This window comes from Folsomia candida, unplaced genomic scaffold (assembly GCF_002217175.1).
Source record: "Folsomia candida strain VU population unplaced genomic scaffold, ASM221717v1 Fcan01_Sc001, whole genome shotgun sequence".
In the NCBI taxonomy this organism is placed as follows: domain Eukaryota; kingdom Metazoa; phylum Arthropoda; class Collembola; order Entomobryomorpha; family Isotomidae; genus Folsomia; species Folsomia candida.
In genome coordinates this window covers 11700109-11715801 of record NW_019091193.1, presented here as the reverse complement: position 1 = coordinate 11715801, position 15693 = coordinate 11700109, and the positions used below count along the sequence as shown (strand labels likewise).

General features: G+C 38.1%; 2 protein-coding genes across 3 annotated transcripts in view; both read left to right on the top strand.

Annotated features, from left to right (window-relative positions):
* LOC110841884 (zwei Ig domain protein zig-8) overlaps nucleotides 1-497 on the top strand; it is a 34567-nt gene extending 34070 nt beyond the window's left edge. For both annotated transcript variants that reach the window (XM_022087583.2, XM_035857011.1), the window contains one exon: nucleotides 320-497. In XM_022087583.2, coding sequence (XP_021943275.2) covers nucleotides 320-420 — 101 coding nt within the window. In that variant the 3' untranslated portion in view covers nucleotides 421-497. The remainder of the gene's footprint in view (nucleotides 1-319) is intronic.
* A 3694-nt stretch (nucleotides 498-4191) lies between these two features.
* On the top strand, nucleotides 4192-7240 carry LOC110842260. Its single transcript, XM_035857004.1, has 10 exons — nucleotides 4192-4577; nucleotides 4705-4863; nucleotides 4940-5281; nucleotides 5397-5628; nucleotides 5721-5955; nucleotides 6047-6125; nucleotides 6194-6334; nucleotides 6408-6635; nucleotides 6732-6952; nucleotides 7036-7240. Exons 1-10 carry the CDS (start codon nucleotides 4243-4245, stop codon nucleotides 7092-7094), a joined length of 2031 nt encoding a protein of 676 aa, XP_035712897.1. The 5' UTR covers nucleotides 4192-4242; the 3' UTR covers nucleotides 7095-7240.
* Nucleotides 7241-15693: the final 8453 nt, after the last annotated feature.

Genomic DNA, 15693 nt, shown 5'->3' with positions numbered 1-15693 from the left:
GATACCGTATGCCCCATCAGCTATCGGCCACCATTAAGCAAATAGGTGGTACTTTCACTTGTCATCAGTACTTCAAATATTTGAGCTAGGTTCGTTGGGGTTGTTGGCAATGTGTTGACTCATGCACTTGCGTAATTTTGCTGAATCATGTATGTATGTACAACCCAAATCGTGGAGTGTGTAAACTGTGTGTAGTAAATCAATGGTAGTGTTGGATTTGGCTTTAATTATGATTGGTGATGGTTGAGCCGGGTTGATATATTTGTATTTTGTAAGTAACCGCATGAAACTAAATGCTCTCATTTAAATCCCCTGACAGGTGAAAACCCAGCCGAGCTGTACCACAACCATGCGATGACATACTTTGTTTGGTCCTGGAAATGCTTTCTACTTATTTTTGTACTGTGGGTCAGCAAATAAAAGTTAAATGAGCTACGGGCCTTCATCCCCAATTTCCCAGTTGGACCATTAAATGTCACTGTTATTATAAAAATGAAGTATCGTGTACGTTGCACTCATTTTTTGTTTAATGCATTGCTTACGTATGTCTTACCGGCATACACGCATACGTGCACATACAAGGTCAGATCAGCATCAAAATAAAATATCACCCTGGAGCATCATACACGTTGTCCCACAATGGGTGTGCAATATGTACTTATACCGTGTCCCGATTTTACAAATCCAAATTCAACTTTCTCCTGTTAAAATTGTATAAACTTGACTTGTACATATCTGTATATCATCAACTACTTATATGAACGGGTGACCACCGTCTCACCAGCACAAAGGAACTAAAGGTGACATGCAATCTGCGCGTTATCCAGAATCACAGGAATTCCTTACATCATTATTACACGGTATTAATATAAAAGGAATTATGATGGAAGTCGTTGCAATGCCCATAAAGCAATTTAGAGTAATGAAGAGACAACGGCTCAAAGATTTCATCTTTGCCCTCAGCCCAACCCATCAAGGGAACTATTACGAAATGAACGGCTTTATTATGGGAAAGGAATGTTTGGCCCGCCGTCTGCGCCCATTCATGGACTTTGGAGGTGGAAAGAAAGGAGGGTGAGTGGGTTCCGTGGTAATTCTAATGCTGGGCATAGTTTGACGAAAAGTAAAGGAAGAAGGGCGAGGACAGCTGAAACCATCATATTTGGGCTGAAGTGAGCCACAAGGAAAGGAATTTGAATTTCTTTCCTTGTGGCTCACTTTAACAGAATTCCAAGCAAAATCAAGCGATCCCGTTCCCATCTCTCTCTCTTCCACCCACATCAACCCTTTACTTTCCCCGCAACACACGCACGAGAGAAAATAAAGGAGAAAATTTATGTGATCAGCAGCACCAACCAGCAGTCTAGCAGTGAATGTAGGTAGTAGTAGTGCTTATAGATTGTACTTTGCAGGGAGACCATCATCGCCGTCAAGAGTAATCCGAATTTATTTTATCGTTGACTGTCCAAGTTGAACCAGAAAACCTAATCATAATGATTCTCTTCACTCCTGTCAACTATTTCATAACATGCAATTACATAAATCTTTTAGTGTATCAAACTTGTTTAAAATCAATTGACAAGATCCCTTCAATAAAATCGAAACGAATAAAAAATTCAAACCACAATTCTCCTAATTTTAAAATAGTTTACAGTTTGTTTACAATTATTAAACAATTGTAAAATACACAACAGCAAAAATATAATATGCAGAACAATTTATAATTTCTGAGCTGACAACCATCTGGAAATACCCAGTGGGTTCATTTGTTCTGTCAACGGCGTTGAACGAGTAAAGGGTACAATTATGAGCATACAGAGCTGTCAACCAACGTTTCCTGCATCAGTTTTCATATTCCGAACAAAGTTTTACTTTAATATATTTCAAAGATAAACAAAACCCGACGATTTACGGAGAGAAACTCAATTCTTGCCTCTCCAATAACCAGCCATTCTCTCACCAAATATTTGTCATACCCTAATAATAATCCGCGTTGGTAGTTTTGCAGTTTCGCCAACATAAATAAAATGACAGACTAACTAAACTCGAGTTCTATTGGATTTTCATTCAGTGGTGCTTTACCATCCAACGAGCCATGGTGCAAGCGTTACTTTCTCTCCAAAGTGAGTCAGGGCCCATTTATTACTGAAATAAATGACTCAAAGTTTCAATAAACTTGATTTCAATAGAATGCTGGTCACATCATGTACAATGTTCCGATTACTTTCGCCTCCTGATTACACCACACACATTACACTTTAGTATTCCGCTTGGCTGAACAACGCAACGTACATTATTGCGCAACAATGTCCGTTAATACCAACCGCTATGGAGTAATGGTCCATAATAAATCCTGCATAATAATATCTAATAATAATATTATATGGTGGCATAATTCTTATACGTGTGGATTACGTTGATCATTATCGCAGTCTTGCATTAATAACTCAAAAACCACATTCAATCCACTAATTCAAACGTTATTATCACGGGTTAAACTCGCAACGTGAATATTCTTAAATACATACATATGTTTCTCATTTGTTAATTTGCAGGAGCTCAGTTAACACAGATATTAAATAACTCTCCACTTTTGCCGCTCTCGTAACAAACGCTCTCGTAATATTCCTAATGCAAAAATTGGTTACTTTTATTTAGCATATCGCATCTCATCACCCGAGGTTTCGCGTTTTTCGTTAGTCAACATGAGTTTGATTGAGCATCTCCTTCCAAGTACTAACTTATGTGTGCACCTGGAGTGGTGAAAGTTACGGCATCAATCAGCCCTCCTTCCAATGTCTAACTTTAGCAACTTACGCAATTGTTGGGATACAGTTGTATACGGTATGGTGTTAAATTGCATTACTGGCTGATGGTTTCCCATGTACCTTGGCGTTGATACTAGCCGCTGAAAAATCTAGCCTCACTTTCTTGCAACGTGGTCATTGGACTCAATCGAAAGAAGAGCTATAACCATCCGCCATGGTCCGTAAAACTTTGGTTGGAAACAAAGCAAACCAAATTATTATCTCCGACCTATCAAGTCAACTCATCGTAGAATGGACTACAACACGCAACGTAAACTCTCGAAATAATAGAACATGCCGATATGTGATACTAAAAAAGGTTAGAACAAGACAAACTTGTTTGACAAACTAAAAAGATGACAAATATTGAGACGTTTGTTTCAAAGAAAAATACAACCGTTCTAGTCCTCGATTTATTTGTTATTGATGTCAACAATTGTATTTCCTCAACACTTTTGCCACATTGCATTACCGCAGCAAAACGTCTCGTACATCGACCGTGTTATTGATTACGTTTCTCTTTCAGTTTCATCCTAGACTGTGATTTGATTTGTTGGATCTTGTCAAATAGAAATGTAACATGACTGCATGGGTCCCATTCTATATACTCCGTCACACATGGTCGTAAAGAGAAGAACGGAAATAATGTTGATGGAAAAACAGAGTTTTAGTAATAAAAGCCATGGTATGAAGAGGCAGGCCGCTACATATTGCATCACAGCAAAGCAACTCAGTGAACTCACCTCACTCTTTTCAGCACCTGATACGTGTGAACTTCTTTCTACACTTTCTTCCAATGAGTAGGAAGAGAAAGCGTGGGATTCAACTGCGTAGGAATTGATCCAAAAACCACTTTAATCATTCAATCAAAAACGGACATTGTTTTATCCTCGTCATTCGCTTCTCTTTCACTTCGTCGTCACAGCCTGCATGGGCAGTTCTATAACTGATTTTGATCCATTGTTTGCCACGCTTTGCGGACTCGGTGAATCGGAAAATAGGCGAAGGAAATGTAAAGACAGGACAAGGAAAGTCAATCAGTGTGTAGTGCTCTGCTTTCTGCATTCATTTCTGATGATCCAATGCAATTCTGCGATAAAATTACTGCTGCACTTTAAACTAAAAGCTTTCCCATTGCAAATGGAATCAAACTTCTATGAGTTCTAATGTTCAGTCGTGTATGCATCACGGTTGAAATATCATTCGAACGCCGACAACGCTGCAACATACATATTTATATGACTCATATGTATAAAGTAGGTCACCAAACTGGATCGGAAGACAAGTTCAACCGCTAACCGTCATTTTTTTCAGAAATATTATTGTGCACTATTCACACAAGATTTTACCATAAAATCTATCCTCGCATCAGTAAGGGCAATAGTGCAATTCGAACACAATCATCTTTCTGTACGGCATATAATTTCTATGTAAAATGTATTTTCATTTTATAAATCAACTTATTTTACTGCTGCCTTTATTCAATGACAACACGACGAGCAAGGATACTTTGAACTCTACCTGGTGGGATGAAGGGGAGGAGAATTTAACTGCATTATGGGACTGGGACATGCAGATGAAAGAAGATTTACATATTTTACCAGGAAACCCTGACATCCGCAGCGAATTCCCAGTTTGCTGTGATTTGAACTCTGGAGTTAAAACGTTCCAGTGTGACAGCAAAATTGTCAAGCGGAATAATGTGATTTCAATTTTATCTCAAACCCTAACTCAAAACTCGCAACCTGGTGCTAATTCAACTCGGGAACGGTACTTGTATTTATAAAAATAAATAAATCATAGTTATATAAATATGGCTATATGCATATGAACGTATTTATGTATATGCAATCATGTCTGTGGCATGAATAATTTTGCAACCGTATCCCCAATATAGATTTTACTGGAATGTGCCTGAATGTCCTAGCAGTCGAAATAAATTCGTCATACTTGATGTAAAATCAATTGAAAATCAAAATCGTACTCGATTTCTGAGAAATGGATATTTCGGCTACAACAACGAATTCTACAGTCCCCAAGAGTATTGTATAAATGGGTGTGTTTAATAGTCAACATTATACGAGAGGGAAACACAAATATATTTATGGCTTTTTAAAACCTTCTGTTGACAGGCTAACAGGTGAATTTGTTGAAGTTAAGATTTGTGAACCGGAATGCTCGAAAGAAAGACCATGCATAAATCTGTGTTGTGACCCAGATGAGATTTACAGCTTCAAGAAAAGAAAATGTCTTAAATCAAATTCTACCCTGTATTCCCCCATATTTTATCATGACATGTCCAACAAAGTGGGTGAACAAGAGGGGACAAGTCTTCCTCGTCCCCATTTCACCATCAAGTTTCCTCGAACCTTCAAGTACTATTGTCAAGAGAATATCACGCAAATATTCCCATCCGGAAATCTTTTTGCTGACTATTTGTCCAACTCTACAGGGCGAAAATATTTTCCTGCAGAGTACGTGCCACACAATTTCAATCGCAATAAGTAATATTAATTGCGAGGCTCCATTTCTAAATTTCAATTTCGTCGTGTTATCATATCATTAATTTTAATCACACCGACCACGCAGCTTCCACATCCGAAAAGACGGGGTCGTTATGTACAGGAAAGATGGAAAAGCAATCCTTCTCTCTGACGGACATCCAATATTTCTTAAGGAAAATAACAGGAAGTGCTACACTCTCAAAACGGAGCATTATTGCATCGATGGGGCGGTCGACTTTGGATCCCCACTGGATTTCTCCAATGAGGAGGGGCAAACATTCCTCGTTACTTGCTCTGAGCACCTATACCAGCCACCGGTAGTTCTAAATATTTATACAGGATTAATTGAATCTTTTATTAGTTAAATAGCCATTGAACATTAATTAGAGAAGTAATTTTTATTAATTAGATAATCGGTCCACTATCATTTTTATATGGGAACGTAATGATTGGGTCCTCATTCTTCTCATTTTTGACCGTTCTGGTCTATCTGACGTTGAAGGAGAAAAGAAATATTCACGGTCTGACCGTCGTGTCCTACGCCAGCTCCATGTTCTTCATGTACATCTTTCTGGGGTTGGCGCATTTGATTCGATATTATGGTTCGGATGAAGTTCTAAAGTCCACTCCTTGTGTCGCAATTGGTAATACATTTGCATCTATGTACTTCAATATATCCTGAGAATAATGCGAGATTCTGAGACATTTTGTAAATCAACTTAATTTTACTGATAGGCATTGCATCTCACCTATTCTCGCTCTCCTCATTTTTGTGGCTTACAATGATGAACGTAGGACATTGGTGGACATTTAGGTATGTAGATTAACTGCGGAAATAGGGTCCATTCAATGCTTAATTGATAAATGTTTGGGCAAATACAGAAAAATCAGGCCAATCGTGAGGCTGGACTACCAATTACAACAAACTAAACTTTGGAATCAGTACCTCAAATATTCGATTTTTGGTTGGGGAATTCCTATCCTGAGTGTAGCTGTGTCGACTGTGATTCATTTTAACTACGAGTAAGTGTCCTATGAAAGGCTAATTGCCCATCAAACAGTGATAAAACAAGCTGAAATGATACAATGACCACAGAACGCCAGTGGAGGATGACTGCGCTGATATAGCTCTTCCGTTACCAGCCTACGGCCGAGAGAGCTGTGAGATCAAACAATTATCTTTAGGCGTTTATCTTTATTTCCCAGCCTCGGCTTTGCTTCTGTGCAATTTGATATTTTTTGTGGTGACAACCTACTCCTTGTGCAAGCACGAGACGACGACTCTCGTGGCCGTTAAGCGGATACAAGAACGGCAACACCAATCGTACGGCCGTTTAACAGCTACTTTTAAAAATATACGCTAAATGTGAGAACTAACGAAACACATTAATCTGTAACAAAGAATTTTCCGTTTGTGTAGAATCCAGTTGTTTGGAAAGTTGTTTTTTACAATGGGCGTTACCAGAATCTTCGAGTTGATTACGTGGTACGAAAGTGGCCCTCTTCTGACGTGGTACTGGGCTGTCTTTGATATTTTCAATATTCTTCAAGCTGTCGCCATTTTCATTATTTATGTCTGCAAGAGAGATGTTGTTCGTGCGTTGAAAAATAAAATGCCCAAATTTATACATCGTCCCAAAGGTGAGTTTCCAATTAAATTTCGAAATTCATTCGAAGGTTCATTCAACCTAATACGAGTATCATATAATTTCCTACGATTTCAGATAGTTTCCGCTTCAAAAATGAAAACACTGGGTATGAAGACACATTTTCTAAACATTGACCCCAAAGTTGTACAAGACAACTGCAAGTTATATGTTGTTCTGAATTGTACGTAAAAGGAAACTGTAAATTGAACCCTATTAAAATCCACAACTGTAAAATGCTACTGTGCTAAATGGCAAAAAATAAAAAAATAAAAAAGGTCAACCAATTGAGTCCAATAAAGTTAAGTAAAAGGGAAATCTTGTTAGAAGGAGGGAGAAATGAACAAGTCTTATTAGGACGAAATAAGTAAGACCAGAAGGACGGACACCGCAACTCCTACTCGTATGTTTAGTAGACTGTCACAAGGACTCTCCGCACTCGTTTTTTCCTGACTCCCTCGCCCAACTAGAAGAGAAAGCATACCCCTGCAAAAAAATGGAATAAAAAACTGGGCTGCACATTCAGGGTAGTTGTCCATACATACATTCGTAGGACCTACTCGAAAGCGGTAGTGGTGGGATCTGTATGGGCAAATAAGGGAAAGGAAGACACAGGAGGTCGAGTTGGCTGGTGGCAAGAAGATCAGGAAATGAAAATGGAACTGAATTCAGTTCCACTTTCCTCACGATCAGTCCATCCAGCAGGCAGTTAGGAGCCTATTTCTTTGGTTTCAAGGAGGACTCCTTAATTCCATATCGTTAAAAGAAGCTTAGGTCTCTGACTGGGCTAAAATAGATGACACGGCTTGGCAACACAAACGGACACATGAGAAGCCCTCCACCGCCGCCACTCTCTCGTTCGGACAATAGTGTTATTGGCAGAGAAGCAACCTCCTCATGGATTGTAGCCTTCCTCTTTAGTTACACAACCAATCCTGTCTCCATTACGGCGACGGAGATCCCCACTTCCAACGGCTGTTATGAGAGAAAGCGGAGAAAATCTCCTGTTTACCAACACCCTGGCTACTTTAATACTGCATTGTTTCATCTTCTTCCATCCCATGTGCACTACATAATATGCAGCAGAATGAAGTGGTTGTGGCTGCTGCTTAGAGAGCCAGAGAGGAAGAGGAGGAGGAGGAGGGTAAAGTGGAGCTGTCAGTGTAATTTCGTCCCGTGTGACTGTTGACTCTGTGACATGGAGCACTTTCTCCTCCAATCTGCCCGTTATTAGTGGTGCTCCGGATTTGGAGCAGAATGCAAAAGGAAGGAGAAAGTAAAGCAGAGTTGACCCATGTTCTTCTTTTTGTTCCATCGACAGGCAGCCACGACTGTTTAGCTTAGCATCCTGGTCGGGGTTCATGATAGTTATTGTGCTCCTTCCTTATTTGCGCGAGTCTCAATCTCCCCAACTTCACTTTTCCGTTCGTAATCAATGCCTCACAATGTCACGAGAAAGAGGAGAGGATTTCCGGAAAGCTTTATTATGTTCTCTGCAATACGGATGTATACACATGCAGAGTTGGACGATAAAATGCGTGGAATACAAATGAACTGGGTTACGTAATCTAATTATTATCAATCTAGGCATATTGTACTATATACAGATAGGCAAGCAAAGCACTACTTGAGACACGAAGGGGCTAGTTGAAATGCAATGATATGTACTGGAATGTCTAATTACTTTTTTGCACACTTATTTAGTTCCTTGATTGAAAATTGAAACTTTTTCGTCATATTTATTAGAATTTTTAGGTTTGTTTTCAAAGTTCCTAAAATACGAATCTCTTCATGAACCGTATTCTAGTGACTACGACCAACAGACCAGCCTGCATGCACTTAACTCTAAAACCTCAAAACATATACCAAAACATTGCTGGAGTTTTCTAGTGGAAAATCTCATTAATTATAATAAAAAGTAAACACCTCCCAAGAGTCTAAGCATACGTAGTGGTCGAGTTTGCCCACACCCAAAAGTTGAAAAATCTGCTTCTGGTTCTTTAATTTATTTTTGGTAGCCTGGTTTTTGGATTTATTTACAACTAAAATATATCCCATGCTTATTGCAGATTACGGGTGTGACAAAGCCGTTCCTGCAAAATATTGATAATTACACATTATGTACGTACGTGTTGCATTGTACATTAGTACACTTTAACCTTGTTGAGGAAAATGATCGCATTAAAGAAGTGATAAGGGGCTCAGGCTGCTCAGTCCGATCTGCTCTGGCCGCCGACTCGTCGTCATAATTTAGCATTGCCATCATTTCCTTCAGTTGAAGCTTTTAGGCCCCTCTAATCAGATTTCAGTCATCAAGTGCAAAACCCTTTCAAGTCCTTTTGCTCCTTTCTTTGATTTTGAGTTCACTATATATTCACCCACTTTCTTCGCGAAATTCTTATATATTTACCAACCGTTCCCAGCCGAATCCCCTGGCATCGTCCTTAAATACACAAAAGTTACAAAATCATATTTGACTCGTTAAGATGTTTTTAGTTGTCAAATCAAAAGTCATTTCACTCAAAAGAACTTGATTCATTTATGTGCACACTGTTTTTACTAAAGAAAATTATTAGCTAACACTGCAAGGTCCAGTATCAGACAAAATTGTGAAGCATGACACCTAACATGACAAGCAGCTTTGTTCTTAGTTGTTAGTAATGATGTGAATGGAACAGTATAATTTGGAGAGTAAGTAGCAAGTACATATCTCACGAACACGGTCAAAGGGATGCAAAAGAACTCCAAATTTAAGAAGATAGACTGCATGTGGTTTAATAAAAAATGAAAAAGTACAAAAAATCTATAAGGATTCCTGTTGTAGTAGTCGTGGAGTTGAGGATGCACACGCAACTCATAAAAATATTAGGGATGAATGCAAACCGCAAACGCCGCGGTGGAGATTATTATTCGTCCATATTCTGTTCAACTCTTTGAAATTCTTTGATGCCGGAATGGAGTTTGATGAACCACGCGATTTCCGAATTGGCACCGATTACTAATTCCATTGAAATGCATTTCGTTTTCAATTAATGACCCAAACCACCAAGCAGAGCCTATTTCCCTGCACTTTGGCACTTTCCCAACTGGATACTCTTTTATTGGCTTTCTCCTCGATATTAACACGATGGACGCGATGACACGTTCCGTCTCGCCAGAATATTGAACTAGTTCCCCTTATTTATCGTCTCCCTAGTTAGAGCTAGACTTCATTTGCATTGTAATAAAATTCATTGAATTCCATCGCCTCCTCCTCTCCGTGATACCATCATTACCATTCGGCCATCTGGCAGAGCAATGAAGGCATGCTTTCTCAGAAATGTTTTGAATCAGTGCCCATCCGCTATGTCCAGTCCATCGCACAATATGCCTCCAAGAAGGCCAATTTTATAAACTTAGTTCTCCTGTCCCCACGATTTTGAAGTAAAATATTATTTTGGCTTTCATCTCAGAGACAGGATTTAAATAATCCAGAGTCTAAAATATATGCTTGATCAATCTTGAGTTGGCAAATTTCTAAACAATGAGGTTAAACTCATACTGAAAGCGGACTAGTCACTTAAAACTCCAATGCCAGTCAATTTCTACAACTAATTTAGTCAATTATTGGTTTAGCCATTCTGCTGGCTGATCGACACACGGATAACGATCGTTTGTTTCCAAGCATGGTTTAATTCCAGAATCGTCATGTACTTTATTGAGCTTATAGTTAGTAAGTTAAAGAAAAATTGGAGTGTCATAACTTTCTGTTTTTGACGTACTGTGCAATGTGAAAAGAAATTCATATTTCGACATAAACTGAAGCATTTGCTATTTTTTCAAACTTACTCCTGAGCTGCTGTTCACCGAGATCAAATAAACAAGATTTCAAGTTGAGGAGAACCACTCATTTTTTCAATTGAATCATAACGCTTGCATAAATAGCACAATACACGACCTCTTCTCTCAAAAACTCTTGAACTTCTCTAAACAAATAGAAATTCAACTTTAAATAAAACTTTTTTAATTATAATAAACTTTTTTATTTTCTTGTTAACTTTCTCAAGCAGAAGTGGACATAGCCTCCTTTACAATAATCTAGTTGTCTGCATCAGCAGAGCCACCTTCTTTTACGTAAAGCTTGAAACTTCATATGCAATATTGTTTTACAAAAAGACCAAACACTAGAAAAATAATCTTTTAAAGAGTATAATCTGTAAACAATTTATTAGAGCAAGACTATTTATTTTATACTTTTTTGCATTCATCCTTGTTTGCATTTTCTTTGGATGCTGGCACACTGTTTATGATCTTGCTGATATTATCATTTACCAAGAAAGTTTCAAGAAACTGTAATTTGCTTGCCACACGCTGTATTAACTTTTGATGTCTTGTGTTGTATAAAATATTGAAATAAATCTTCGTCTGATGTCCTTTGGAGTGTTTCTAAGCCCTCGTAGAACATGCCATAAAACATAAACGCACTTTCACATTATAGTGATTGCCTAAAATCTGCTGGCTGGCATTGCTTTGAACCCGCACGAGTGGAAAACAGGAAGTAAGGTTTTTAACCAAAACCTGATCCGCGTGTGGTTGTTTGCTCGTTGTGCACACATACATCACGACATGATGCTTCATTCATTTGGACCAAAAAGGCAACCGCCACCACATCTGCGGGCTTCCTACATACTTTCTCCGCACAAACATAAATCTTGTGCCCAGATAAACGGCGGAGAGAGAACAAGCCATGCTATATGAGCACCATTACACAACCCTCATAAACGTCTGGCTGGATAAATGTGTCCGTCAGTCGTGGTGGGGACTCCGGAACGACTGACTGAGCGACAACAGACGTTTGGAAGTGTTTGAAAACATAGGTTGAGTTGAATCACTTGATGACCAGCCAAAGGGAGCAAATTATTTGCAATCCCTCATTATTACAATCACAATGAAGGAAATCATATTTTATGCCCAGTATAATTGTTTCATTTTCTAAATTTAAATAAGGCATAAATCAGAACAAATGATTCCGATGTTCCAGCTTGGACAGCTCTTTACTTAAAAAAGGCATTTGTAAAATGAAGCTTTAACATGCAGCGTCAAACTATAATTAACCTTATAAAAACTAATTAATTTTGACCTGGATACCATTTAAAAACGGAATTAAAAATGGTTTCTATTGCATTTGGGGGTGGATTTACTGGGGGGCAGAATACCATTGAGACCGACTTGTGGGGCGGTGATAAAATCAGTTGGGGACTGAATTAATGCAAACCGATTTTGAATATTCTACTGATGCAGTTATGATTTATTAGAGACCTGGAACTGATTCGACAACAAAAATTAGAACATAATACATTTTTAACATGAAATTGCAACTGAACCAAATGAACACACGATATTAATTTTGATAAAAAGATCGGATTTGATTTTGATAGTACTACAAAAATAAACTAAACGAATAAATCGTCATCATTCATGTCATCAATTTGATGACACTGATTTTGGGATGCATTTTATATTTTAAACAAGTTATTAGCTATAATTTTGTCCTTCAGTGTTCTCGACTTGTTCCGATCGGTGGTGACACTATTGCGAATATATTAGCTAAAGAAAACGTTGTGATAATTTAAAAAAAATATGAACTGTATCATATTTACAACATGATACAGGTCAGAGGTCAACGCCGACCAATTTATTAGCGGCGCCAATGTTGGATAATTTTTCGGGGGCGCGGCGTGACCTCTGATGTACTTCCTCCGAGTTCCTCCCCCCACTACAACTACAACTCTAAACTCTAAAAAAATTAGTTCAGGCTTGAAGAAAAACCAACGACAAATAAGGAGGAAAGAATGGAACTGAGAAAATTTTCTCGGTCATTTTATTTTTATTTTTTCCTACACCTTATTGATGTAGCCCGGTCTCAACGGAATTCTGTAACCATACACCTTATTGGTGGAATCCGTCGCCAACGAGAAAAAGTTGGCCTACACCTTATTGGTGTAGTCCGTCGCTAAGGCGAAAAATTTGGCCTACACCTTATTGGTGTAGTCCGTCGCCAAGAGATCGAAATCGCCCTCCACCTTATTGGTGGAATCCGTTTTTAAAAGGTTAATAAATATATATAGTGTTTGTGCATGTACTAAAGATTTATAAATGATAAGCATGTTTTACCGGCCCACTTTGGGGGGTTCATTACGGTCGATACCAGTGGAGCCAAGTTTAGCTTTTTTTAGCATCCAAACTTCAGGGCATATTACATAATATACTCAAAAAAGAATATTTGGCTCCACTGGGGTCGACACAAACCAACCCCCCAAAGTCGGTATGATTTTTGTATTTTATTGGAAAATCCACCCCATTTTCCACCTTTTTGTTGTCGTTAACAACTTATTTTCACCCGAATTCTCAGACTACTTTGAATAGCCCGAGCGCGTGTAACCATGTTTGTCCATCTATCGGCAAATTGATAATTAGGTTTTTGTAATATTTACTCGATTGACTTAAAATTTTATATCCACTTGATTTATCTCAAATATACAATTCAATTAAAAGATGGCCCTTAGGAATCTCTGGTTGTGATACACTTTACAGAAAACTACATATTCAAGTCAAGAAGCTCTGTTTTTGAACCTCTAGAATTTTGTGGGGTTTAGATTAGGCCTTGATCTCCAACTTTAATCATATGTCGCAGTACAGAAAAATCGGATCTGGTGTTACGGAAAGCAGTTGTTGAGAGGGAAAAAAACTCCTCAAAATTGTCCTGATGCCCAATTTTGATAACTTGTATTTTAGGTGCCAGAATTTAGACCTATTGAAAGTCAAACGCCCATATTCGAATAGACTCCAGAGGTGAAAATTTCAAGTCAATCGGTTAAGCCGTTTTAGATCTATCGTGTGAACAGACATACAGACATAACGCTTCCATTAGTCCTGACTCGGGCTATGCATTGACAGTTTTTATTCTTTCTCTCTTTCGTTGCATTTTTACCTTATTTTTGCGTTACCAACGGAGTTTTTACTTTAAATTAAAATAAATAAATTTTCGCTCAGGCCGAAAAACACCCCTTGGACGGTATTAACCTTTGGAGAATGATGCACCGTGCCTGGATCATAAATATTGAATAATTTAAGAACGCTCTTCTGCCTGACGCAGAAATACTGATTTATGGAAAATACAAACGACTTGATTGAGTGCGGCTATTTTGAGTTGCACTAAAATTGGCTAGGCCATATTTGTTGAATGCATAAACTTTTGAACGAGAGTAGAGTATACATTTCCCAAAAGACAATTTATTCACCAATTAATGCACTTTGTATTCTCCTTTAGACAAACGATGGGATACAAAGAAGTATCTAACACTCGTCGTTTTGTTTTCCCCAATGGCGAACTTTCACCGTGAATCATGGCCTTCGTGCACTACTGCACACCACTCTAGCATTTCATTTAAGTGCATGCAATGAGAGAATATGCAGGGAAGGAATTATTCACCCACAATATTAATCCGTCAATCCCTATGCCCATCTATGAAATAAGCAATTTTCTTTCTTTCAAAAACTTGGTTCATTCAACGCAATTTACATTTCATTGAAACTTACAAAATCGTTATTTTGACTTTTGTTGCTTCTTTGCTTAATGTCGTAAAGGATCCTATTGCATTTCTGCGACGGGAGCTGATATTTTATCATCTCTGAGAAGAATACCACCTACAATATTAATTATTGCATCCAGGCCTTGCACTCAATTCAGTCGTAAACCCATAAAACTCGACCATAATCGAAACTTTAAGGTTTCCCTATAGAGTAAAAGTGCTATGGTACGTTATATTATTCAGAAACTTGCATAGGTCTCGCCGAATCTGGAGATCTTTGTGTTGTACACTTAAAGCTTCTGAAACATTGGCATGTAGAGAAGGCGGACGTTCATTGTATACAAATTACACACAATGATGCACACAGTACCCCATTTTATTATCTGATGTCATTTTCACGTCTACAAATGTAATTCATTCCTCATAAAAGATTAAATATTTAAACGTTATTAACTTAGTTTACTTTATGACGCCATGTACCATTCGCATCGAATACCCAAACACAAAAACCAAAAGTTTGTGTAAATCAAGTGAACAAGAATACTGAAAAAGTTCCATTCACATTTGCACATATACATAATAAGATATCCACACTGAAGTGGAATTACTTGGTAAATTGTGCACCACAATAATTGGATAAACATAATATGTTTCGCAATATTATAACGAATAATACCAAGGTAAATACATATGTATGTATGTACATGTGTATATGAATTGACATATGCTGCACACTACAATGTTGACTACCGGATCCAGCAATAACATCTCGGAAGATCATTTTTCTCACCAGGAGGAGTATGTATATCGTGCTTTATCTTGAATTTTCATACCATCGTCAGCTTGGGTTTGCAATAAATGTACACGAATTGGTGTAGGGGCATAAAAAGAAATAGCACGACGGCACAATACAATAATGCGAAATGACGTTATTGCAAGCATACCAAACAACGACACAACACGGGTCGGGACTTGATACATTTAGTCGACCTGAGTTTTGAAAGCTGGAAAAGCAAATGCAACAACGGAATGGTATCGAGCGCACTGTTTCATCACTTTCACTCAAACTAACGTCGCTAGAGACATGTAACTTGTTCCAGCCCAAAAGTTCATATTTGCTTTCACCTACTTTACTTGGCTATGTGTATCCAAGTAGCATCCTTTT